This window comes from Rana temporaria, chromosome 1 (assembly GCF_905171775.1).
Source record: "Rana temporaria chromosome 1, aRanTem1.1, whole genome shotgun sequence".
Taxonomy (NCBI): Eukaryota; Metazoa; Chordata; class Amphibia; order Anura; family Ranidae; genus Rana; species Rana temporaria.
In genome coordinates this window covers 563,581,417-563,606,718 of record NC_053489.1, presented here as the reverse complement: position 1 = coordinate 563,606,718, position 25,302 = coordinate 563,581,417, and the positions used below count along the sequence as shown (strand labels likewise).

General features: G+C 42.8%; 1 protein-coding gene across 1 annotated transcript in view; it reads right to left on the bottom strand.

Moving 5' to 3' along the window:
• Positions 1-25,302, bottom strand: part of LOC120921880 (cytochrome P450 4V2-like) — a 73,038-nt gene that overhangs the window by 19,621 nt on the left and 28,115 nt on the right. The window contains exons 2-6 of the mRNA XM_040334375.1: positions 18,237-18,349; positions 14,060-14,145; positions 10,791-10,981; positions 6,525-6,594; positions 3,830-3,956 (exon numbers count right to left, since the gene is read on the bottom strand). Of these exons, the coding sequence (XP_040190309.1) occupies positions 3,830-3,956; positions 6,525-6,594; positions 10,791-10,981; positions 14,060-14,145; positions 18,237-18,349 (587 nt within the window). The remainder of the gene's footprint in view (positions 1-3,829; positions 3,957-6,524; positions 6,595-10,790; positions 10,982-14,059; positions 14,146-18,236; positions 18,350-25,302) is intronic.

The following is a 25,302-nucleotide window of genomic DNA, read 5'->3' as shown; positions in this document are numbered from 1 at the left end:
CTTTTTGCAAAGTTTCCACATCCTGCATAGAAGTTATTGCCCTGCTTAACTTTGTATCGTCAGCAAATGTATAAATTGAATAGGATAGGTCCCAGGACAGAACCCTGGTGAACCCCACCTTCCGTACCAGACCATTCCGGGTACTCCCTATTTATCGTCACCCTTTGGACTCACCCCTGTAGCCAGTTTTTAATCCATGTTCTCACCCTATGGTCCATGCCGACAGACCTTAGTTTATACAGTATATGTTTATGGGGAACTGTATCGAATGCCTTTGCAAAATCCAGATACACCACATCTACAGGCCTTCCTTTATCTAGATGCCAGCTCACCTCCTCATAGAAGTTTAATAGTCTGGTAGATTCTTCATGAATCCATGCTAATTATTGCTAATGATACAGTTTTTATTACTAAAATCTTGTATATAGTCCCTTATCATCCCCTTCAATAGCTTGCAGAATATTGATGTCAGGCTAACTGGCCTGTAGTTCCCAGGGGTATTAGACATGTGCATTAGTTTTCGTCCGAATGCATTATCGTCCGAATTTCTGTGATTTTCGCGTTCGTTTTACCAAACGATAACAAATGTGCAGAGTCTGAAATCCGAAAGATCCGACACAAAAAATGCTTTATTTTTGTTTTGTTGCGACAACAGTTTGATATAGATAGAAGATTCGACATGATGGTCACAACAGCGATCTGTGTCAATCGAATCTGCGGTTGAATGTGCCTAACCTAACTCTATTAGTCCGAGATTATTCGACATAGGGAGAAAAGATTTGACATTATAGAGACTTGAAGATTTAACACAGAGAGAAAAGATTTTACATAGAGAGAAAAGATTTTACATAGAGAGAAATTATTCGACATAGAGAGAAAAGATTCGACATTATAGAGACATGAAGATTCAATGATGCAACTAAAAACATATGATTGCCACGAGCGGATATTTATGGTCAAATGTTCCACCCATAGGCTATAGAAGAATTCTAATGTTGGTTGACTAGTAATAATAATTAATAAATATAATTATTACTAGTCATACAACATTAGAATTCTACTATAGCTTGTGGGCTGAGCATTCAACCGGAAATGTATGATTGCGGCGTCGTACAGTTTAGCTGCTTCATCAAATCTTGAACATTAGACGGACACCATATGCCTTCATTGACAGATTTGACCTTAAATAATTCGAATTTTTGGACGAATGCATTTTTTAACAAAACAAAATAAATAAATAATTTCAGAAGTAACAAAATAATTTTATTTTTCGGACCAAAACTAAATTCCGAAACAAAATATTTCAGTGTGCACATGTCTTAGGGGTATATTTCAGCCCTTTTTTAAATATCGGTGCTACATTGGCTTTTCTCCAATCGGCTGGTACCATTCCAGTCAGTAAACTCTCCATAAAATTAGAGAAAATGGTTTGGCTATCACTTGACTGAGTTCCTTAAGGATCCTTGGGCACAAGCCATCTGGTCCAGGTGACTTATTAACTTTACGTTTTTCAAGTCTATTTCTAATTCTGTCCTCTGTTAGCCACAAGGGTGCTTCCATGACATGTTATGAAGATTAACATTACTGTCTTGGTTGCTGTATCCCAACATTTCACTTTTGAGGACTGACGAGAAGAATATATTAAAAACGTTTGCCATATCTCCGACTTTTGTAACCAGGTTCCCTTCATCATCCTTTATGGGGCCAATATGTTCTGACCACCCTTTCTTACTTTTTATATACTTAAAGAATTTCTTGGGATTTTTTTTACTCTCCCCGCTATGTGCCTTTCGTGTTCTATCTTACCCGCCCTGATTGCACCCTTATATTTCTTGTTGCATTCTTTGTAGTGTTGGAATGCTGACGATGACCCCTCAGCCTTGTATTTTTTAAAGGTCTTTTCTTTTGCTTTTATATGCAACGTTACGTTGGAGTTAAGCCACCCAGGACTGTTGGCTTTTTTAAATGTATTTCTCATTGGAATGCACTGGCCAATACCTTTATTTAATATGCTCTTAAAGCACTCCTAATTTTCCTCCATGTTCTTTGTTCCCAGGATTTTATCCCATTTAAAATCTTCTAGCAGAGAGCGCAGTTTAGAAAATAAGTGACTTTGTATTACCCTGTTTCCTATTTCTGTGATGTATACTAAAACTAATTGGTTTCCTAAATTGCCTCATATTTCCACATACGTGATCAGGTCTGTATTGTTAGTAATCTGTAGGTCTAGTAACGCATTGTTTCTTGTTGGTGCATTTAATGACACTTCCCATCCTTGCCGCCATTCCAAAACTGTGATAGGAGGTACTTCCAGTATTACTTGGTATCCTCTCTTTGAAGCTCTTCCCACAAGGATTCCACCTCCTCCCTTGCTCCATTAGTGATGTCGTCCGTCACATTCACTTGCACATCAATCTTAATATACAGGCATGCCCCCCCCCCCCCATCCCTGCAATATATAATGCCTTCTATCCTTCTATTTTGAGCTTCACCTTCCCTATTCCCCCTTTTACTTTTCCCAATTATGGAACACACACACTTTGAGACCTTGTTCACATAGTGCTCCATTAGCTGATACCCTTACTCCCCAATTTATCCCATTTGTATCTGCTTTATCTGTTTATTTTTTTTGTTTTTTTTTAACTGGAAAAACAGATCTTACAAATACCGTATATCACAGCAACTATACAATTGTATCTATGCTTCCTTTTGGTGTAGCTGCATTGGATACTTTTTGGATTTTAGGTTTTCTACCAACTGCTTTCAGTGATAACAAATGCTGAACTATACACATTTCAGAAGGCTGGATGTTATAAAGTTCTGACTGACAGTTTTCCCAAAACTTATGTAACATTTTACATAATAATTCTAACTTTTATGTCTGCACTCATGCTGTCTCTTATAAAGAATTGGGAAAAAATAAATAAAAGGGATTTTAATAACATTTGTACATAAAACAATAGAGTTAAACAGAATATTCTAAATGAATGTGATGTCAAGAAAGGTGGAAATATTTTAAGCGAAAAGCTGACTTTCTGCCCTGCAATCTCATAAAAAAAAACACTACAAAGGGTCTTGCGTTTCCTCCTTTTGCATAAAATGTCAAATATCTGTGCTACTCTACAGATGCGGATATATTCGCATACTTAAGCCTCGTACACACGACCATTTTCCTCAGCAAAATCCATCAAGAAAAACGGTTGTGTGTATGTTTTTCATCGAGAAAACTGTTGTGGATCTCGACAAGTAAAAAAGAGAACATGCTCTCTTTTTTCTCGTCGGGAGTCTCAATTTCCTCCTCGTGTTTCTCGCCGGGCTGGTTTACGACGAGAAACACGTATGTGTGTATGCTCAGAAACCCGCACATGCTCAGAATAAAGTATGAGACGGGAGCGCACCTTTGGTAAAAGTAGCGTTCGTAATGGAGATAGCACATTCGTCACGCTGTAACAGACTGAAAAGCGCATATCGTCTCTCACCAAACTTTTACTTAACACACAGTAACATGAGATTAGCAAAAGCAGCCCCAAGGGTGGCGCCAATGGAATCGAACTTCCCCTTTATAGTACCGTTGTACGCGTTGTACGTCACCGCGTTTGAGAACGACGAGATTTTGTCTTGACAGTGTGTATGCAAAGAAAGCTTGACAAGATTCTCGACAAGCCTGACAAGAACCTCGTCGAGGAAAACAAAGTTTCTTTTACGACGAGATTCTCGGTCGTGTGTACGAGGCTTTACAGGTAGATGTGAATGTGATAGCAGACTTTTCACATAATGGATATGTAAGAATACTGCAGGAAAGCAAACATGTGTTTTGTGATTCACCTACTTTATCAGTAAATGAGTGGAGGATTTTCAGGTTTTTATCGTGATTCCTTCCGGCTTTCAGGCGTGAGTACACAAAATCTGGCCACAACCAGGGCATCTTCTGCCGACGGTGTATCATGTCACTCATTCTATTGGAAAGGATAGTTTATGAGATGAGTATGTTTATTTGTGAGAAAATGCTATTCATGTGTCATTATCTTCATTAATTCATTCTGTTTCCATTTTTTTTTTCAATGCCCAAGATTACAGCTTTTGTTTTGGGGCTAATAAAATCAATAAGCCTTAGGGCCCTTTCACACGTGCGGACAAACAGACCGTTTATTACAAGTCCGTTTACGGACTTGTAATGTATCCCTATGGGATTGCAGACGTTAGCGGATGATGCAAAGTTCCGCTTTTTCAGACGGAAGAAAACCCTATTTTTCTTCCGTCTGGCGGAACGGATCGGATGAATACGGACACACGGTCCGTATTCATCCGATTCCCCATAGGGGAGAGCGGAGCAAAGACAGGGCGGTCTCTGCACAGTGTGCGAGGTCCGCTCTGTCCGCCGACAGCTCAGCGGGGATTAACGGAGGAATCCCCGCTGATCCAAACGGGCTAATGGAGCGGATCAATGCGGATCCGCTCCGTGTGAAAGAGCCCTAAGTTAAAAGTGCTATACATTGTTCTTCTTACTGAAAGCAACTAACCAATTTACAAATATAACTTTTCCAAAGCAGATTTTTCACACATAAAGAGGTCCTGCAATAAAAAGTGAACTGTTTACAGTTCCCTCAGGATGATAGGGAAGCTAATTGGTGATTTAGAGATCTCACCTAAAGCAGCTACAGCCCAAGTAGAAAAGCTGGTCCCTTGACAGCAGCTGCACAGCGGGACCCATGGTCTCTCTAGGGGGAGCAGCTGTCTCTCTAGAGCAGGGATATGCGATTAGCGGACCTCCAGCTGTTGCAGAACTACAAGTCCCATGAGGCATAGCAAGACTCTGACAGCCACAGGCATCACATCCAGAGGCATGATGGGACTTGTAGTTTTGCAACAGCTGGAGGTCCGCTAATTGCATATCCCTGCTCTAGAGTTTCAACACACCCCCTGCTGAGTGAAACCATTGGCTCTGAAATCTGTGAAGCTTATGCTCCCAGATGATATAACAACTCTCTGACTCAGGCATGGGTCTATCGGACCTCTTTAAAGTGACCCCTGCTTCCCCCAAAGAGCAAGAGTCCCATTCTGCAGCATACTGACATCAGGCTTTTATACTAAGGCTGTGATTACTTCGATATTGGTGGATATCGGCAGACATGTCACCGCTGACATCCGCTGCTCCATAGAGGTGAATAGAGGGTCCGATCAGGTCCGCCTGTCAGTTTTTCAGGCGGACCTGATCGGACCTAGGTGAAAGGGACCTTATCCAAACAAGTTCAGTTGACATTTCTACCGTGGAACTGGTATGAGCTATCATACAGCAAGTTTGTTTAATAGAGAGAAAGAAGTTGAGACTGCTTCCAGAAAGTAAAGTTTGGACTAGAGATATTTGTAACATGCAAGAATAAGTGGGTGAGACCTGTTATCTCCAGGAGGGAAAAAAGGGGATTCATGAGCACTGTTTTTTTTTTTTTGTGCCTTTTAGGCCTCATGCACACTGGATGTATTTGTACGTTTTTTACAGCTGCTGTTTTTGGCTTCAGACTTTTATTTCTATAGTCAATAAACTCTCCAGTATGTTATCCTATGTGTCCATGCACACATAGGCTGTTATTAAAGGAACACTAAAGGTTAGTTTTTTATTAGATCAATTGATTGCTGTAAGCTAGAGCATTTAAATATCACTTGCCTCGTTTTTCCTTTTGACCTCCAAAATACAGTAATCCAGGTTTGAAAATGCCATTTCCTGTCACTCCTCTTCTTGCTTTCCACCAGCACCTGAGCCATTTTGCATGGTGGAAAGCAGAATGTGCTCACCCCCTCCCTATGACTACAGCCCTGCGTGAAGATGCTCTCTTATCCCTCACAGGCATGGAGGCTAAGCCTAATGGGAACTGTAGTTCCCATTAGGCCGTGATGTAGCAAGAATGAATGTGCACCGCAAACCAGGAAGTCAGTGAGAATAATGATTCAGGAGTGCTGGAGGTGAATAAAACAGCTCGATTTCAACAGGTATCAAACTAGTTATAATGCAAAACATTACTTTTTACTTTATCAGCTACTGTCAGACTTTAATTTAAGAGGAAAATATTTTTGTCTTTACAACCCCTTTAACTGTTTTTGGCTGGGGCATTTTTTCGCTGTAAAAAAAAAAACCTCAAAACTAGTGGGGTCTGAGGAGTTTTTCAGCTGTAAAAACGTTCTAATGTAAAAAAATGCAGATAAACGCAATATACTATTGATTACTGAGATTTTGATAATTGGTCCCAATGTTTTACATGCAAACAGACACTTAAGTTATGCTATTTTGTATTCTGACATATTATTGAAACAGTGTGACAAAAATTACATGATTATTTGAATCATGCTAATACCCTCTTTGGACATTCTCCAGACCGGTGGTGACAAAATGGCACTTCTACTTGTATTGCTAATCTCTAGATCTTGGTTTTACATATACTTTACATAATCATCTTAGTTATTCTCTGACTGCTTTCAACACTAATAATATACATTACATCTCAATCACAGGCTGTAAGTTTAATACATACTCATAGATAGCCTTTACGTAGTCAGAGTCACTGTTGTTCTGTGCTTGAATTTTCGTTCCCATGGCCGTCTCTAAAAAACAAATACAAAACAAAAAAAATAATTACTTGTTCCTAACAGAAATTCTTGAGAGATTGCAAAGCCAGTGCAATGCTAACATTCTCTAATAAAGTTGACAATAGCACAAGGGGCAGACAGCATACACCTGGGGAAGTATGAGGGTGTGACCTGTGTAGGGTTGGACATAATTAACATTAATTGGACATTATAAGCTGCGCCAAAACAGAACGCCACCCCCTGTGACAGCACTAGCAGCATTGCAGAATGTAAACACTGCACCGACCCCAAATGGGCCAGGCAATTAAAAAAAGGGAGTTTGCCTGCAAACAGGTTCCCATTTATATTTATAGTTTTTCAGCATAGCAACTTACTATTGCAACCCTCCAATCTACAGTTTTGAAGGGCTTATCCATTTCCAATGTAAAAGGTGAAAACAATTTGAGTTTGAGTCTCTCACAGTGGGTCTGCTGTTGGAATACAATTCAATAAAATTAACAGCTTTATCTTTGCCTGATAAAAGCTAGGGAGGGCCATACTCTATACTTTGTCAAAAAGAGTCTCTGTAAAATTGTGGCGATCAAAGGCGACTCCTGCTGCTGTACATGATTACTGGACTGGCCCGAAACCGTAAACAACGTGTTGCCACACTGCAGACATTTAATCAAGCTCCTGTCACAATGATCATTTGCTCAATACACTCACTGATTGTCTATCAACCACATAATTACCCGTTCAGTTGTTTATAAGAAGCCTGCAAGTTCTTTATCACCCCAATTATTCTTAGTCATCAGGATAAAGAAAAGGAAAAGTGCCAAGATCCCCCTAAAAAGATTTTTGGATATTGTGCTTTTCATTATGTAATTTAAACCCTATGAAATTCTATCCCCCTCCAGTGTATTACGGGCTTCCTCTCCAGAGAGTCAAAATCTGTTTAGAAATCTACCTGGTTATCCTAGTTTATAGCTGTACATAATCACACACAACAGGCCTGAAATATAAACATACAAAGTGGTTTCAGGTCCTACAGAGACATATATTTTACGCATATTGTTTTACTAATAATATATTTTTTTTACTAATAATACATTTTTCAGCATGTAATATAAAAAACAGAAAATTACATTCTTAGGTGGATCAGGACAGAAAAACACAAATACTTTTGGATACTAGTACCGTATATATTAGGCTCTTGTTGGCCACCTAAAGTAAAAATAGGGTAGGTTATTAATTCAGTCTGAACAACCTACCAAAATGGCTGCCAGGCTCCTGTGGTTTAATAACCAAGCAAAATCAGACCACAATGACATGGATCTCTGTTATTACTGTGTCTCTGTGTGTATACTTACCATTAAATCTGTTTCTTGAGGCTCAATAAAAGAGAAGTTCAGCATTTAAAAAAAAAAAACATTTATAGTCACATTAATCCGATCCTGCGTCTGTCCCCTGCCAGCTCTGCAGGGAAAACAACGTGATCAGACACCGCTAAGTGTTCTCCCCCTCCGCTCTAAGCAGAGAGTCAATATCTCTCTGCTCTCCCCTCCAGGGATCATGGGAGCGCTGGGCTGTGGGGGAGCTGGCTCAGGCTCCCAGTGGATTGCTCAGAGGCTGAGCCAGGTGCAGGTCCAGGCTTCTGGGTGGATAACTACAATATGTTCTGGATCATTCCTGAGCCTGGACCAGCTAAGTGACGTCAGCTGACAGCGGGCTTTAGCCCTCTGTTGACTGAAAACAGGTCAAAATAAACTGCACCCCTCCATTAATGTCCAGCTCTGGGAAACCTAAAATGTATCCCTTGCAGTGTGGCTGCACCTGCACTGCAGGGGTTGCCTGTTTATTTATACAGTATCTCACAAAAGTGAGTACACCCATCACATTTTTATAAATATTTTATTATATCTTTTCATGTGACAACACTGAAGAAATGGCACTTTGCTGAGTGTACAGATTGTATAACAGTGTAAATGTGCTGTCCCCTCAAAATCACTCAACACACATGTCTAAACCGCTGGCAACAAAAGTGAGTACACCCCTAAGTGACAATTTCCAAATTGGGCTCAAAGTGACAATATTTTGTGTGGCCACCATTATTTTCTAGCACTGCCTTAACCCTTTTGGGCATGGAGTACACCGGAGCTTTACAGGTTGCCACTGGGTTTCCGTTTGAGGAGGCCCCACAGATGCTCAATAGAGTTTAGGTCTGGAGACATGCTTGGCCAGTCCATCACCTTTACCCTCAGCTTCCTTAGCAAGGCAGTGGTCATCTTGGATGTGTGTTTGGGGTCGTTATCATGTTGGAATACTGCCCTGTGACCCAGTCTCCTAAAGGATGGGATCATGCCTTGCTTCAGTATGTCACAATACATGTTGGCATTCATAGTTCCCTCAATAAACCGTAGCTCCCCAGTGTCGGCAGCACTCATGCAGCCCCAAGTCATGACACTGCCACCACTATACTTGACTGTAGGCAAGACACACTCGTCTTTGTACTCTTTGCCGCCACACAAGCTTGACGCCATCTGTACCAAATAAGTTTATCTTAGTCTACTCAGACCACAGGACATGGTTCCAGTAATCCATGTCCTTGGTCTGCTTGTCTTCAGCAAACTGTTTGCAGGCTTTCTTGTGCATCATCTTTAGAAGAGGCTTCCTTCTGGGACAACAGCCATGCAGACCAATTTGGTGCAGTGTGCAATCCTGGCAAGACTCGTATGTCTATTTCCCAAAGACATCCTGTGGATATGACGCTGAGCATGTGTACTCAACTATTTTGGTCGACCATGGCAAGGCCAGTTCTGAAACTGCTGTATGGTCTTGGCCACCGTGCTGCAGCTCAGTTTCAGTGTCTTGGCAATCTTCTTATAGCCTAGGCCATCTTTATGTAGAGCAACTTTTTTTCAGATCCTCAGAGTTCTGGTTCAGATTTAAGTTCCTTTAGTTTTGGAACAGTAAAAAAGGTTAGAATAAAAACCCTGAACCTTGAAATGTTAGGACAATGGCAATAACTTCCTAATCCAAAAGATTTGCAAAAGCAGCATGGAGGTCTGCTAGCCTGTGCAGACCTCCAAAGGCACAATGGACAACATGAAGCAGACAGAAGTTGAGAACAAAAGCTCTTTTTGGACATGTCTTTTATCCCTGCATTATGATACCTGCTAACCTAACTAGTGCAAAGTGGTCATGTCCCTTCATGCTGAAGAGGACAGATCTGCAGGACTGGTGGGTTTTTGGTGCCCAAGATTTTTTTATCAAATTGGGCCCTTGGCTTGGGTCTGGTTTTAAAGTTGACAGCCTGGGAGAAATTAAAGAAACACTTTTTTATACTCAGAGACAGGAGGTTATTTTCCAGTCTAAGTCCTAAGTTTTTTCCTGTGTTAAAAGAGTACTCCTTCCATCAGCTGGAGATGTTCCCCATCAAAAGGCATACGCAGCAAGCATTTTGTGCATTGCTGTTCCACAGACCAACATCTAGGCCAAAGAGTTCTCTGCATAGTGACAGACAAGATACTCATTGAGGATATAGGATGGGCATTATCCACTAACCCATTTTCACAAAAGTGCAATGCTGCAGGCAAAAGCTGTGAGGGCTACATAAGTGAATGATCAGTAAGAACAGGAGCTGGTTACTTAGAAATGTTTTAGCCCATTTCACTGATGCGTTATAAGTTTATTTTCTAGCTATATCAGTTGCATAACAGGACCTAATAGCAGAAAAAAAAAGAAATTGGAAAGGCTTCCAGACATATGTCAGATATTTGTCAACAGGATCCTAAACACTGGGGCATCCTCTATATGAACAGTAAGTGTTTTGCTAAGGGGTGATATAGCTGGATCTACATGGATATTGGTCAAAAAAAATGTTTTTGAAGAAGAAAATAACCAGGATTCATCTGGTCTTCATACAGAACTGGTTTGAGTGAACTTCAAAAGTTTAAATAGTTGTGGAGCTTTTTAGAAAACCAAAGCTAGTAAAAGCATAAGGGCACTAAAACTAAAAATTCCTTGGGCAATAGCAAAAACTGAAGTATGATGGAAATGGGAGGGGTCATACCTGGCTGGCCAACAACTTTGTTTGCCAACATCCAATTCCTCTATGAATAAATACTGATTCTGTGTCTTTAAAACTGGTTCTAAAGGTTCTCTCCAGTAGGAGTTTATAATAGTTAGCCCCCCATGTTCTCAATGACTGCAACGACTGTATTAGGACTTACCACATATTATATCCAAAGCACACAGTGTTATATCCATGAAACAGTTAAATTTTCCTTTGCCAGCACGAGTGTTAAGCTTATCCACCAATATTTTTGACTGCTCATTCATAACTTCCAAGAATTCGGCAAGGATAGCAAAATGGAAAGTTGGAGTTATCATCTTTCTTCTTGATCTCCACTTTTCTCCAGTGCTGGAAATTTAGAACTGCAATGTTATTTTTCCAGTACCTGGCTGTACATAATTTAGCTTAGAATACTTTAGAAGTTTTTACTTTTAAAACAAGTGCAGCCTGTAAAATAACCACTAGGTGTCATGAGTGGAGAGTCCCTAGAGTTCCTTCAACTTGTAGTAAAAAAACAGTAAAATCAAGTTCATGTATAGCAGGGGTGCTCAACCTTTTGAAGAGAGGGGGCCACTTAAGACTGGCCATACAGGCCAAACCTAAACACTTTCAATGTGTATGCAATCTGGCAGGTCCTTGCACTACATAGTTTAAGGTATAGTTTCTGTTTAGATAGTTGAAGGTAAATCTAAAGCAAACTGAATAAGATAATTGTATAATATGTGGCCAGCTTTAAGTGATTTGGTAGCTGGTAATCTTTATTATGTTATTAAAAAAAAAAAAAAATATTCTGAACCATTAAATTTCATTGTGGCCTGCAGCCTTATAGCGTTTACAAAATAGGGGATAGTTTTAAGACATTTTTATTAATAATTTTTTTTTTATTACTAATGGTGGCGATCAGCAATTTTTTTCGTGACTGCGACATTCTGGTGGACACATCGGACAATTTTGACAAATTTTTGGGACCATTGTCATTTTCACAGCCAAAAGTGCTATAAAAATGCACTGGTTACTGTGAAAATTTCAATTGCAGTTTAGGAGTTAACCACTAGGGGGTTCTGTAGGGGTTAAGTGTGACCTCATGTGTGTTTCTAACTGTAGGGGGCGGGGCTGGACGTGTGACATCAGTGATCGTCGTTCCCTATATCAGGGAACAGACTATTGCCACAGTCACGTTATTGAGCTCCTATGGCCGATCGCGGGACACCGCGGCGATCGCGTCCACGGGCGCAGTCACGGAGCTTTGGACCAGGTCGACGGCGACGCGCGCGACCCATTCTGCCGACGTATATCGGCGTTAGGCGGTCCTTCAGGGCTAGATTCAGATAGAATGGTCTATCTGTCCGCTCGGCGTAACGTATCTCAGATAAGTTACGCCGCCGTAATTTAGGGCGCAAGTTCTGTATTCAGAAACAACTTGCGCCCTTAGTTACGGCGGCGTAACGTATCTGTGTCGGCGTAATATCGGCGTGATGTGGGCGTGTCTTATGTATATTAACTGTGACCCCGCGTATTTGATGTTTTTTACAAACGGCGCATGCGCCGTTCGTGAAAAAATCCCAGTGCGCATGCTCAAAATTCCGCCGCAAATCGTCATTGCTTTCAACGTGAACGTAAATTACGTCCAGCCCTATTCGCGAACGACTTACGCAAACGACGTAAAATTTTCAAAACTCGACGCGGGAACGACGGCCATACTTAACATAGGATACGCCTCATATAGCAGGGGTAACTATACGCCGAAAAAAGCCTAACGTAAACGACGTAAAAAAAATGCGCCGGCCGGACATACGTTTCTGAATCTGCGTATCTATTTCATTTGCATATTCCTTGCTTAACTATATGGAAGCGCCACCTAGCGGCCAGCGTAAATATGCAGCCTAAGATACGACGGTGTAAAACACTTACGCCGGTTGGATCTTAGGAAAATCTATGCGTAACTGATTCTATGAATCAGGCGCATAGATACGATGGGCCGGACTCAGAGATACGACGGCGTATCTGGAGATACGCCGTCGTATCTTGTCTTTGAATCTACCCCTAAGTGGTTAACCATCGCTACACCTTTAGTAAAGCAACCTCAATGTCTTTGTAGCTGTGGTGTTGCTAAATTGGCAAGTGTTCTATCTTCAGGAAAACCTATTCCTTCCCACCTAACAATTGTAATGTTATCTTCTCCATCAACTCATCCCTCATCCCAGGTTATTACCTTTTATATCACTTGACTCTCCCTTTCATGACCAGGGTCCCCCAAACCGCCCTGTATTGAATAGCATTGTAATTTTACTGTCTCCATTCATTTTGTAAAGCACGAATAACAATAATAACATAATAATAATATACAAACTCTGACCAATACTATTTTATAATTTTTTTTTATTTCAAGTGAACTGTGAAAGATTGAAGTTCTCAGAGATTACCTTCCTGCCCAATTAAAGTGGAAAGACAGAGTGGAACAACATTTCAGAATAATGTAACTAGAGGAACACTTATGTAAGTCACATACAAACTGCTCTTCCATACAGTTTGCATTCTATTTCTCGGTTCTACAAGAATTCAGGAAATATTTACAATAAAGAAACTATGAATGATAATACTGTTTTGGAAAGCAAAACATAAGATTACTGGAATGCGGTGTATCCAAATATTCTCTGTAGTGCATTCACTGCATCAATGATTCTTCTTCAACACACCAATACTGTATTCGTGTATTGTACTTACTTCCTTAGATAGAAATAAAGTTTAGGATTTAGGCCTCGTGTACACTGGGGCTCTTGTAAATGTTTTTTCATCAGCAGGAGAAAAGCAGCTTCAAAGACGTGTCTAAGCAGCACTTTTGCAAATGCTTGGGAGTTTATTAATTTCACTGGCCAGAAAATTAAAGTGGAATTTTACCCATAAAAACTTGATAAAACATAATATTCTTTAGCAAGGAACACACAATCCACATGAATTATTATGCAATCAAAATTATTGTGTTCTGTGAATAAAATGTATACTTGTTAATAGTCCCAAATCTGTAGATGTATGGGGTAACAAACAGGGTGCCTTTGGCAGCAGGCTGGGCTGATTTCCCCCCCCCCCTTTTTTTTTTTTTTTTGTTTGTTTTTGCTTTTTCTTTGTTCCCTATTATTTGATCTTTACTTTTATTATTGTTTATCTGCCTTATATTTTTCTCAGGCTTGTAGTGCCTACAGAAGGAATGCCAGGTTTATGGAAATATTGTTTTAGCACCGTCACCAGGAATGTGTATCATCCATAGGCTATGGGTTTGACTAGTTATGCATTGTGAAGGTGCTTATCTTCTTTGTGTTGCTTATCCGTGTTGTATATTCCTGGTATTCTGTACTGCTACTGTACCTTTTTTATTTTTCAAAATAAAAACTTTTCTGATTAAAAAAAAAAATAGTCCCAAATCTGTACCTTGTCAATAGTCCCAATCCAAGCCAAGGATGAAGAAATTTATATGCAAAGGACTTGTCCATGTGTTTTGAGGTGCTAAGTATAGGCTGCAAAGTAGAAAAACACAGTTAAGCAACAGAATGCTTCATCACAAACTTTACCATCATTTCATTACTTGGGATAAAACGACTATTTATGATACATAATGGAAAATCAATACTAATATAATTACATTTTATAGTTTTGTATAAAACAAGATAAGGTAATGTCCCCACTAAACAAAGGGAGTCTGGTTCAAGCCTTCCAAGCTTCCACAGTACCTGTCACCGAGAATGTGTTTCCAGCACAACGGCATCGCGCTGAATCTCGGCGACATGGTACCGACATCTCGCACTCGCTGGAATAGGAAAAGCACATTCCAGCGAGCGCGTCATAGAAGCGACGGGGATCCGACTTCAATTCCCGCCAATTCTAGCCACGGCGTTTGGTATGAATCATAAGGGGGAACTCCACGCCAAATTTTAAATAAAAACCCTGCATGGGTTCCCCCCCAGGGGCATACCAGGCCCTTAGGTCTGGTATGGATTGTAAGGAGAACCCCCTACGCCGAAAAAACTGCATGGGGGTTCCCCCACAATCCATACCAGACCCGTATCCAAGCACGCCGCCCAGCCGGTCAGGAAAGGAGTGGGGACGAGCGAGCACCCCCCCTCCTGCCCTCAACATGGGGGGGGGTTGGGTGCTCTGGGGTAGGGGGGCACCCTGCGGCCCCCCCCACCCCAAAGCACCCTGTCCCCATGTTGATAAGGACAGGGCCTCTTCCCGACAACCCTGGCCTTTGGTTGTCGGGGTCTGCGGGTGGGGGGCTTATTGGAATCTGGGAGCCCCCTTTAATAAGGGGGCCCCCAGATACCGGCCCCACACTCTAGGTGAATGAATAGGGGGTACATCGTACCCCTACCCATTCACCTGGAAGAAAAATGTCAATAAAATAAACACACAACACAGGGTTTTAAACTAATTTATTAGTCAGCTCCGGGGGTCTTCTCCGCTCTCCGGGGGGGCTTCTCCACTCTCCGGGGGGTCTTCTTCCATCTTCTCCGCTGTCGCCTCGGCGCTCCCCGGTCTTCTCCTGCTCGCTCTCCGGTGCCTTCTTCAGGGCTGGCCGCCGCTATCTTCTTTTTAGCTCTCTTACTAGCAGCGGCGCAGCCCGCTCTTCTTTGCCGTCTTCTGCCTTCTTCTTTTCTTCTTATGTTGACGCAACGCTTCTTCCCGCTGTAATGCCGGGTACGTGGCTTGCACCGATTTATATAGGCCTCTTTGACGTCACGGTCCCAGGTGAATGGGTAGGGGTACGATGTACCCCATATTCATTCACCTACGGTGGTGGGCCAGTATCTGGCGGCCCCTTATTAAAGGGGGCTCCCAGATTCCAATAAGCCCCCCGCCCGCAGACCCCAACAGCCAACGGCCAGGGTTGTCGGGAAGAGGCCCTATCCTTATCAACATGGGGACAGGGTTCTTTGGGGTGGGGGGGCCGCAGGGCGCCCCCCTGCCCCAGAGCACCCAACGCCCCCATGTTGAGGGCATGCGGCCTGGTACGGCTCAGGAGGGGGGGCGCTCGCTCGTCCCCACTCCTTTCCTGACTGGCCGGGCGGCGTGCTTGGATACGGGTCTGGTATGGATTGTGGGGGTACCCCCACGCCGTTTTTTCGGCGTAGGGGGTTCTCCTTACAATCCATACCAGACCTAAGGGCCTGCCGTTTTTTATTTAAAATTTGGCGTGGAATTCCCCCTCATGATTCATACCAAACGCCGTGGCTAGAGTTGGCAGGAATCCAAGTCGGATTCCCGTCGCTTCTATGACGGCTTTTTCCCATTGCGGCGAGCCGACTCTGCGCTGGCTCCTGCGATGGGGCTCGTAGGTGGTCAATCTCGCAGAGAAGGGGAGCGAGATTGACAAAATATCGCGGTCACCTACTGTACATGCCTCCTGGTACACTTTATAAAGTGTGCCTAAATTCAAAAAGTAAAGATTTGTTAAAGGCAACATCTAAAAATGTTAAAGTTGTATTAAGCTCAATGTGGTGACTGCATTTGTTTTTATTTTTTTTATTTTACCTAGTATTCCAGCCAAGACACTTCCTGTCTAAAGGCCCGTACACACGATCTGACTTTTTGACAACAAACCTCCGACGGACCTGTTTTTGCAGACAATCTGACCGCGTGTACGCTCCATCGGACAAACTTTTTTGATTTTTCATCGGACAAATGTTCGCTGTGAGAACAGACAAACTTTCCCGGCAACAAATTTCCAATGGAGCAAATCCGATCGTATTTATACAAGTCCATCGCACTAAAGTCCAATGTACAAACACGCATGCTCAGAACCAATGCTAAACATCAGACAACAATAGCAGAAGTTGTCCAAAGGGTGGCAGTAGAGAGCAGAAAACCCACATAGTGTATGCCGCGTGTATGCATACCAAGTTCACAGACAACGCCCTTCGGAGCAAAATCCACGGAAAAGTCCAATTGTGTTTATGGGACTTTAGATACACTAGCAGCTATTACTTTTTTAAGCAGTTACAGCAAACTGATTTTTCTTTTTGGTATAAATGTTTTACATAAATGAATTAAACTAGAATTATGTAAGCATCCCTGTTAGTGATAATAGTTTGTTCCAACCCTCCAACTGCCACTTTTGCTGGATAGCTTGGTTTGTTAAAGGAAAGAAACAATAACAGATTTTCAGGCTGGATTACCAGGTAAAAATAAAGAAAAAAGTACCTAAAAAAGGAAACAAATGCAGCCACTGCATCTAAGAACTTGTAAGGTGTAATACTTTATATTTTACTTTTTAGGTTAAATTCTTTTCGGGTTCTGAATCTTCGGCCGCTGGATTGGCCGGCCTGCAGTGACGTCACTCTCATGCTTGCGCACAGAAGTCACTTCGCCACGCCATGCAGAGCGTGCCATAAATGTGGTCTGAGCTTCACATGCGTGGCCAGGATCGCATTACAGCTAACAGGCAGGGGGAACATTTATTAACCACTTGCGGATCAGCCGCCGCAGTTATACGGCATGGTTGGCAGGTTGGCTCCGCTGGGCGAACCATCGTAGCTGTACGTCGGTCGCTTTAAGCGGGCGAGCAGGAGCGCACGTGCCCGCTGCATCGATGACCGCTGGCCACGAGCAATCCCCGGGGGCATGAGAGGCAGAACAGGGACGTGTGTGTGTGTGTAAACACACACATCCCTGTTCTGTGAGCTGAGGAAATGCAGATCATGAGTTCCTAATAGCTAGGAACCACAATCTGTAATTTCCCCTAGTAAGTCCCATCCCCCCTTCAGTTAGAACGCACATTAGGGAACACAATTAACCCCTTGATCGCCCCCTAGTGTTAACCCCTTCCCAGCCAGTGAAATTTTTACAGTAATCAGTGCATTTTTATAGCACTGATCGCTGTATAAATGCCAATGGTCCCAGAAATGTGTCAAAAGTTTCCGATCTGTCTGCCATGTCACAGTCTAGATTGCCCGCCATTACTAGTAAAAAAATAATAATAATAAAAATGCTATAAATCTATCCCCTATTTTTTAGACGCTATAACTTTTGCACAAACTAATCAATATATGCCTATTGTGATCAAATACCACCAAAAGAAAGCTCTATTTGTGAGAAAGAAGAGACGTGGCCAGTACACCATAAATGAAAGAAATGGCCAGTACACCATAAATGAAAAGGTTAATTTATGGTGTGCTGCCCATTTCTTGAATGGCTGCCCTCCGCCCTTTTGAGGGCAGAAGAGGGCCTGGTTCTGGATGGATTCAACTGCACTTTAAGTCCAAGTTCACACCGACAGTGGGAATGAAATTGTGCGAGTTCAGATGAGCTTGCACGATTTCATTCCCACATGTCAGTCCTTCAGGGGCGATTTCAGAGACATCTGTGCAGGTTGCTGCACAGATGTCTATGGAAATCGCACCCAAAATCGGGTGCGGCGTTGCACTGATTCAGACGATGCCATTGCCACCAATTTGGCAATGCGATTTCCCATGTCAAAGCGCATGCCAAATCGCTCCAATGTGAACTCACTAGGTCCACCTTTTTTAATATGATAGAATAGCTTATCCACCCTCTCGCTCCAAGTGTACACAGCAGGAATATAAATATAGGCAGAAATTATTTTACTCACCTCTACAGTTTCAGCGTGATAGACTATTAAAAAAGGCAGAGGACCAATCCACAGTTTAATCAGTGGAAGATCTCGTAGTACCTCAGTGTATTCAATGATTTGTTGAAAGAAATCTGCAAAAATAAAAAAGGTGTCAATGCAATTTAAATTCTGCCAAAGAAAAAAATCAGCTACAGTCACTGTTAGGGTACCCTGACAGCAGAGGGCATCAGAATACAATAGTACTCTCGCCCAGCAGTAAAAAGGGTTGCTGGTTCAAATCCCGACCACGACACTACCTGCCTGGAGTTTGCGTGGGTTTCTTCTGGGTACTCTGGTTTCCTCCCACACTCCAAAGACATGCTAGTAGGTTAATTGGCTTCTGCCCAAATTGGCCCCAGTTTATGAATGTGAGTTAGGGACCTTAGATTGTAAGCTCCTTGAGGGTAGGGACTGATGTGAATGTATAATATATATGTAAAGCGCTGCGTAAATTGACGGCACTATATAAGTACCTAAATAATAATAATAATAGCTGGCAAGGTAGAGTCCTCCATTCACGCTGTTTAGTGTGGATGTCTGTTCAATTTATTTTGTTCTGCCTGCGTGTATAGATAGCCTAAAGTTCACCTTTTTACAAAAATGAAAAGGTGAACCAATACCCTACACACTCCCCACCATGCTTACCTATGTGGGTGATTATCTATCACAGCCCATACAGCTAGGGCAGTGCCCAGGTATTTAATAGTCCCATTCTACTTCCACTTCTTTCTTTAGGGCTTCTAGGACAGATCAGAGCAATTCCGAGTGGTCATGAATCAGAATTGTTCTGATTCATCCCAGAAGCCCTAAGGAAAGAAGTCTTTTCAATTCCCTTGACTGCCCAGGAAGGTAGGTGCAGAGGGGGTAGGGGGTGGGGAGACTGCAAACTTACCTTTTTATATTTGTGACAACTTTAACTCTGAATCTGAAGATATCCTCTCAGCTTCCATTTATTTTTATTTTTTATATTTGCAATAACTCTGTAACTGCAATTTGTTACAGGTGAGAAGCACAAGGACCAGTCAACAGATTGTAAGGAAAGGAGAACTAGTCATTTTTGTCAGGAAATTACATGGAAGTGCTAAATATAGCAAAATAAATGTGTACTTCTATCCTGCCTCCTGTTTGAAATCGTGCCTTTGGAGGTCTGCCAGGGTCATTGGAACCGGTTTGGAGAGAATGTTGCAAAAATGCAGTCAATATAGGAAAGCAGCCAATGGAATATTAACTCCAAAATATCATATATCTTCACTTAGAGCTCTGATAACAAAAAATTATAACTAAAGCCCAAAGCGATTTTTTCTCTTGGGTTGAGTAAACTGTGTCCCATTGTTTCCTTGACTTCATTTCCCACAGCAGGAAACAATAGAAAATCTCTCAAATTGTTTTAAAATATTCTAACTGGCCCACAACATCCCATCATATGACTAATAACTGACACATTTCATATGGCCATATATCACCATTTCTTGTCAACCTTGAATAATAAAATGACATAAAAAAAATGCAATGTCATCAAACACAGGGATGTATTCAGAAATTCCACTAAGTTTGGGATTTATGGGTTGAATCGGCTACTACAAATGTAACCAGGGTATATCTGCCGCGAGGCAAACAAGGCGCTTGCATTGGGCGGCATTTTTCAGGGGAGCGGCACCACCACCCAGACGACTGAGCTAAAGCCGAATGATGACTACAGCGCAGACATCCAGTTATGGAAGGGTATCTATTGACGCCCTCCTAGAACCGTGCGTCCTTTCGAGACAGCTGATCACAGATCGGGGTAAAGAGCCAATCACAGCGGCTCTTTACTATGTGATCAGCTGTGTCCAATTACAGCTAATCACAATGTAAATACACTTGCCGTGACAAAAAAAAATGTCTACGTGGAAGTGACCTTTTGATGTTGCTTCCGCCCTGCTATGGTATGGAGACGGTGGGGGCCATTTTGCCCTCACTCGTATCCATACCCAGCAATGTGAAGGACCCGATCGCCTCCACCGCTACCGACGGCTCCAGTAAGCGTAGGAGGGCACGGGAGAGTGGCGGGAGGGGGGGCCCTCTCCCATTGCAGATAACGTGATCTCACGATGAATCCAACAGAGAGACCACCATAATCGGAAACACGACTGCCCACTGAAAAGATTAATACCTTGGTCGTGGCAGCAGCAGCTGTCGTTACCCAGATATCCATCTTTAAAGTGCCGAAGTATATAGTCGTTGGGTGGTCGTAAAGTTGTTAATCAGGGGTTAATGCAAGGGATACACTATGTTTAAAATCTTACAGATCATTCTATCAACACATCTGATTTTAGTGCAGCGATCTCCCTACTGGTCTTCCAGTATGCTTGTTTGACAGAAGCGGGTCATGAGCCCAGATTTTGTCGTTCTTACACGGGCCGAAAGTTGTCCAGTTCCTGCAGAACTGAGTGTTTTCAGGCGATTTTTGGCCGTGTGTACCCAGCTTGGTGTACCCAGCTTAAGTGTCTTTTGGTTCATAGTTAATCAGAATTACATTGTTAATCTGGTTAAAAAAAAAAAGAAGTTCATCCAGTTCAACCAAAATTTGTTTTATTGTAACTGCCAGAGCATGCCCAGGAGGCTGTTTTGTAACTTTCCTTCCTTACTGGCCATAGATGGTTCGAATTATGTATCAGGCTGAATGTAACAAGTTGATTGATCAACCAGCCTGCCGGAATCACTCGCAATTGTTGATTGCAGCTGCTATAGCCGCTAGCTTCCCCCACCCCACAGGAGCCGAGCTCGGCAGGAGAGATTTCTCTCAGCACTGTCTGTTTTGATGAGGGAATCATGCACATTTCTTTCCTGCAACCCACAGTTACAGGAAATAAATGTGCACCATCTATAGCAGGGCTCAAAATTTCAAGTCCTGAGCTACTAGCCAGGCCTCAAGGGTTACTCGCCACCAGTTGCCCCACCCAGCCCGCCCCTAAACACGCCCTCATAAATTATCTCATGACACTTAAATGTTTTATGCAGAATTAAGTTATAAAAATATATATTAACAACAACTGTATCCGTGCCCACCAATGCAGGCTGCCTATGCCCACCAATGCAGCCTTGTGTCCACCAAATGCAGCCCGTGTTCACCAAATGCAGCCCGTGTTCACCATGCAGCCCGTGTTCACCATGCAGCCGTGTCCACCAAATGCAGCCCGTGTCCACCAAATGCAGCTCGTGTTCACCAAATGCAGCCCGTGTTCACCATGCAGCCCGTGTCCACCACATGCAGCCCGTGTCCACCACATGCAGCCCGTGTCCACCACATGCAGCCCGTGTCCACCACATGCAGCCCGTGTCCACCACATGCAGCCTGTGTACACCATTCAGCCAGTGTCCACTATGCAGCCTACCTGGTTCCTGTGTGCAGGGGAGGAGAGGAACAGGAGAGCCGCCCAGGTGATCAGAGCGCAGCACGTGGAACACAGGATAACAGTTTTCATTTTACTTGCCGTGTTCCCGCCGCTCAACGTCATATTCAGGCCCGCCCCCTGGCCGGGGAACTTTGATTGACAGATAACCCGTCACCAGGATTGGACGGGTGATCTGTCTCTCAAAGTTCCAGGACCAGGAGGCGTGGCTAAATATGACAGCAAACGGCGAGGAACACGGCAATTAAAATGAAAACTGTTATCCTGTGTTCCCGGCGCTGCGCTCTAAACATCCGGGTGGCTCTCTCTCCCTTCCCCCTGCGATGTTCTAGCTGCGCTTTCGCGGCGCTTTTTGGGTGCTGGCGGGGCGGTTGTTGAACACGTGACCTTAAAAAAAAAAACATTTTGCAGCACTATCAAAGCATTTAAGGGCCCTTTCAGACGTCCGCTCCGTTCGTCCGCTTATTACAATTCCTTTTACGGACTTGTAATGGTTCCCTATGGGATCGCGTCCGTTAACAGATGGAGCATCCGCTAACGTCCGCGACCATCCGCGTCCGTCAGGATCCGCTTTTGCGGACGGAAGAAAACCCTATTTTTCTTCCGTCCGGCGGAACGGATCGGATGCAGACGGACAGATGGTCCGTCTGCATCCGATTCCCCATAGGGGAGAGCGGAGGAGAGACAGGGCGGTCTCTGCACTATGTGCGGGGACCGCCCTATCCGCCGACAGCTCAGCAGGGATTACGGATGATCCCCGCTGAGCTTTTGCGGACACACGGAGCGGACACAAAAACGGTCCGTTCCGTGTGAAAGGACCCTTAGGTGCTTCAGAAGTGCTGCCTATTCATTTCAATAGACAAGCGTTTTTGGAGAGCTTTTAACAGTGCTACAAATCACCCCCAAACATGCTGCTTGCAGGACTTTTTCTAGCGTCCCACAAGCGCACCGCCTGAGTGTGAAAGCACTCATGCAAATGAATGCCAAGGCAGTTTTCAGTTTCTTTTCATATGCTTTTTCTAGCATTAAAATGCCTGAAAACTGCCTCAGTGTGAAAGGGGTCTTACTGTCACACAAAGGAACTTTGCACCCTGAAGTCTCTATGGCAGTAGGCGCCGATTGTTTCCAGGTTCTCCATATTTGCACACATCGATTATCTGTGATATAGAAAGGGCTTCCGCAGTTTGTGGTAGCATAGTAAAATGTCTGAGTACAGATTTATGTCTAATCCCCAATTATTCTGACTGTACGATTTACAGGATTACGAGAGCAATGTCAGTGTTTATTTTGCCTGGCTAACCGTTGTACCTGTAATGAACCTTTATCTTTCTCACCAATGCTCTTTGCCTTCTCTGTATCTTTATAGTTGTGATATCCTTTGGCGGAGTGTTTATGTTGATTTACAGTTGTGATATTTTTCCAAGTTTCAGTTTGCCTTTATTACCCACCGTGAAATTTATTGTGATTACGCTAGCTAACAAAACTGGCAGTCTTGGGTGAAATGATATCAAGGAGGTCAGCTTCCTAAGACTAAAGTACTTTACAATTTCAAAATAACACAGATAGCTTCCAAAGTGCCATTCTTTTCGAAAAACACTCATTCATTTTGGCTGCCATCCTTTTTTTTCTCTTCTGCCTTTCTAAAATGAAATATTGTACATTACCTTTCTCAGTGTTTTTAACATGGAGAGAGTCCCTTGAAATAACTTTCAGGTCTCAGTGAACCCCTGCTAATACCTCTACAGCTCACAAGACATTACTGAGATGGTCATTGGGAAGAATGCTCCTTACATTTGTGGTCAGTGAGAATAATTTGCTCCTATACATATCCCAATTACAGCATTGTTACTTATCAGTTCCTTATCTGAGAGGTAGAAATTGCTCCTTACTCAAGAAGCCCCTAGCATCCTCTGGAGTAGTGCCCATTGTCAATAAAATTCCACTCCACCCAAAAAAAAATTGTTTTTCACTGTGTGAGGGAAGGTTAAAACCACTAATAATATATTTTTGCTGTCTGTTTCCTCACTGGGAAGAAGTTACAGTAGATCTCCCCAAAAGGGACACTGGCAGCAAATGAAACCCAACAGAGGATCAAGTCATTCCTTAATCTACCCAAAACTAAAATAAAAAGTTTTGGCTAGAGTTCCAGATCACTAATATTTCAATGTATTTTGCATATTTACTTATTATTAGAAAAAGTACACTGAAACATCTCATGTTCTAATGCTGCACTTCACAGCACTGACTTCACAATATGTATGTACATTGTGTTGCAACTGTCAGATGCTGCTTTGATTGTTAGCTCCTGGGCTAAAGTACTAAAGGTGTCTGCAGTGTCTCTACCAACACCTTTGTTCTGACTTATTCCCGGCCATGCCAGAGCAATGCACAGATAGATGCCTTGCTTGCATGTGCCCTAAAATGAATATTAAACATTAAAGAGGAACTGCAGTCTGCTCACATAATGTTGTAATAAAAACATCTTTGGCATTCTGAAGCTTCCCTCCAACCACTTTGCATATTATTTTATATACAGTATACTTTTACATAATTACATAGTCGGAAAGGCTGAAATAAGGCAATAGTCCATCCAGTTCAACCTGTGTAGGGGCATGTATCAGTGTCTATACTGATTTCCCATATCCCTGTATGTTGTGCCCTTTAAGATATATATCTAATTGTCTTTTAAATATATCCATACTCCCTGCAGCCACCACCAATTGTGGGAGAGAGTTCCACATCCTTATTGCCCTTAGGCTGCATTCACACCTGAGCGTCGGTCGTTCGGTCGTTTTTTTGGGCGTTTTTTTCTGGCGTTTTGTCGCGCGTATTTGCGCGTTTGCATACAGCGTCGTGCGACGTTTTTGTACTTCTGCGTTTTTTATTTTAGCCAATAGGAAAAATGATCATCTTTTCATCACTTGTTGCTATGTTGGTAGATTTTTTTAATCTTCTGCATGGGCGACAAGTTCTATTTATTAAAGCGACGAAACGCCCGTAGCAAACGCCCGTTTTCGCGCGTTTCCCATTACTTTCTATGGGAAAAAAACGCTCAAATACGCCCAAACTGCACGATACGCGCGACAAAAAAAGGTCCGGGACTTGTTTGAGCTTCGCGCGACAGGCGTTTGGGCGTTCAGGTGTGAACAGTCACCATAGGTAATAATGTTAATTCTCCCCTCTGGCGTTTGTGAGCAGTGCGCTTCAGGCGTAAAAACGCCTAGGTGTGAATGGGGCCTAACAGTGAAGAACCTATGCAGCATAAGATTAAACCGCTGCTCAATCTGTCATCTATTAGCACCTCTAGATCCTTCTTCATCCTTGATTCTCCCAGCATGATCCCTCCAATGAGTCTGGCTACATCCTTTTTTCAACTGTGTACTTCCTGGATTTACACAGAGGCACACCTCCAGCTCTGCAGCTCTGATTGGCCCTCTTATGACTCATCCCCCCTCCCTTCCTGGCAAACTCTCAAGAGTGAGAGAGAGAGCTTTGCACTAAGCCTAGCCAGACAAGAAACAGGAAGTTGGCTGTAACCACCAACACCACCAAGCTACTAATTCACTCCCTTGTTGTCTCTTGCCTCAATTATAAAAAATGTCTCCTCATTGGCCTACACAGGATAACCTTGTCAGTCTACCATGAATGCTGCT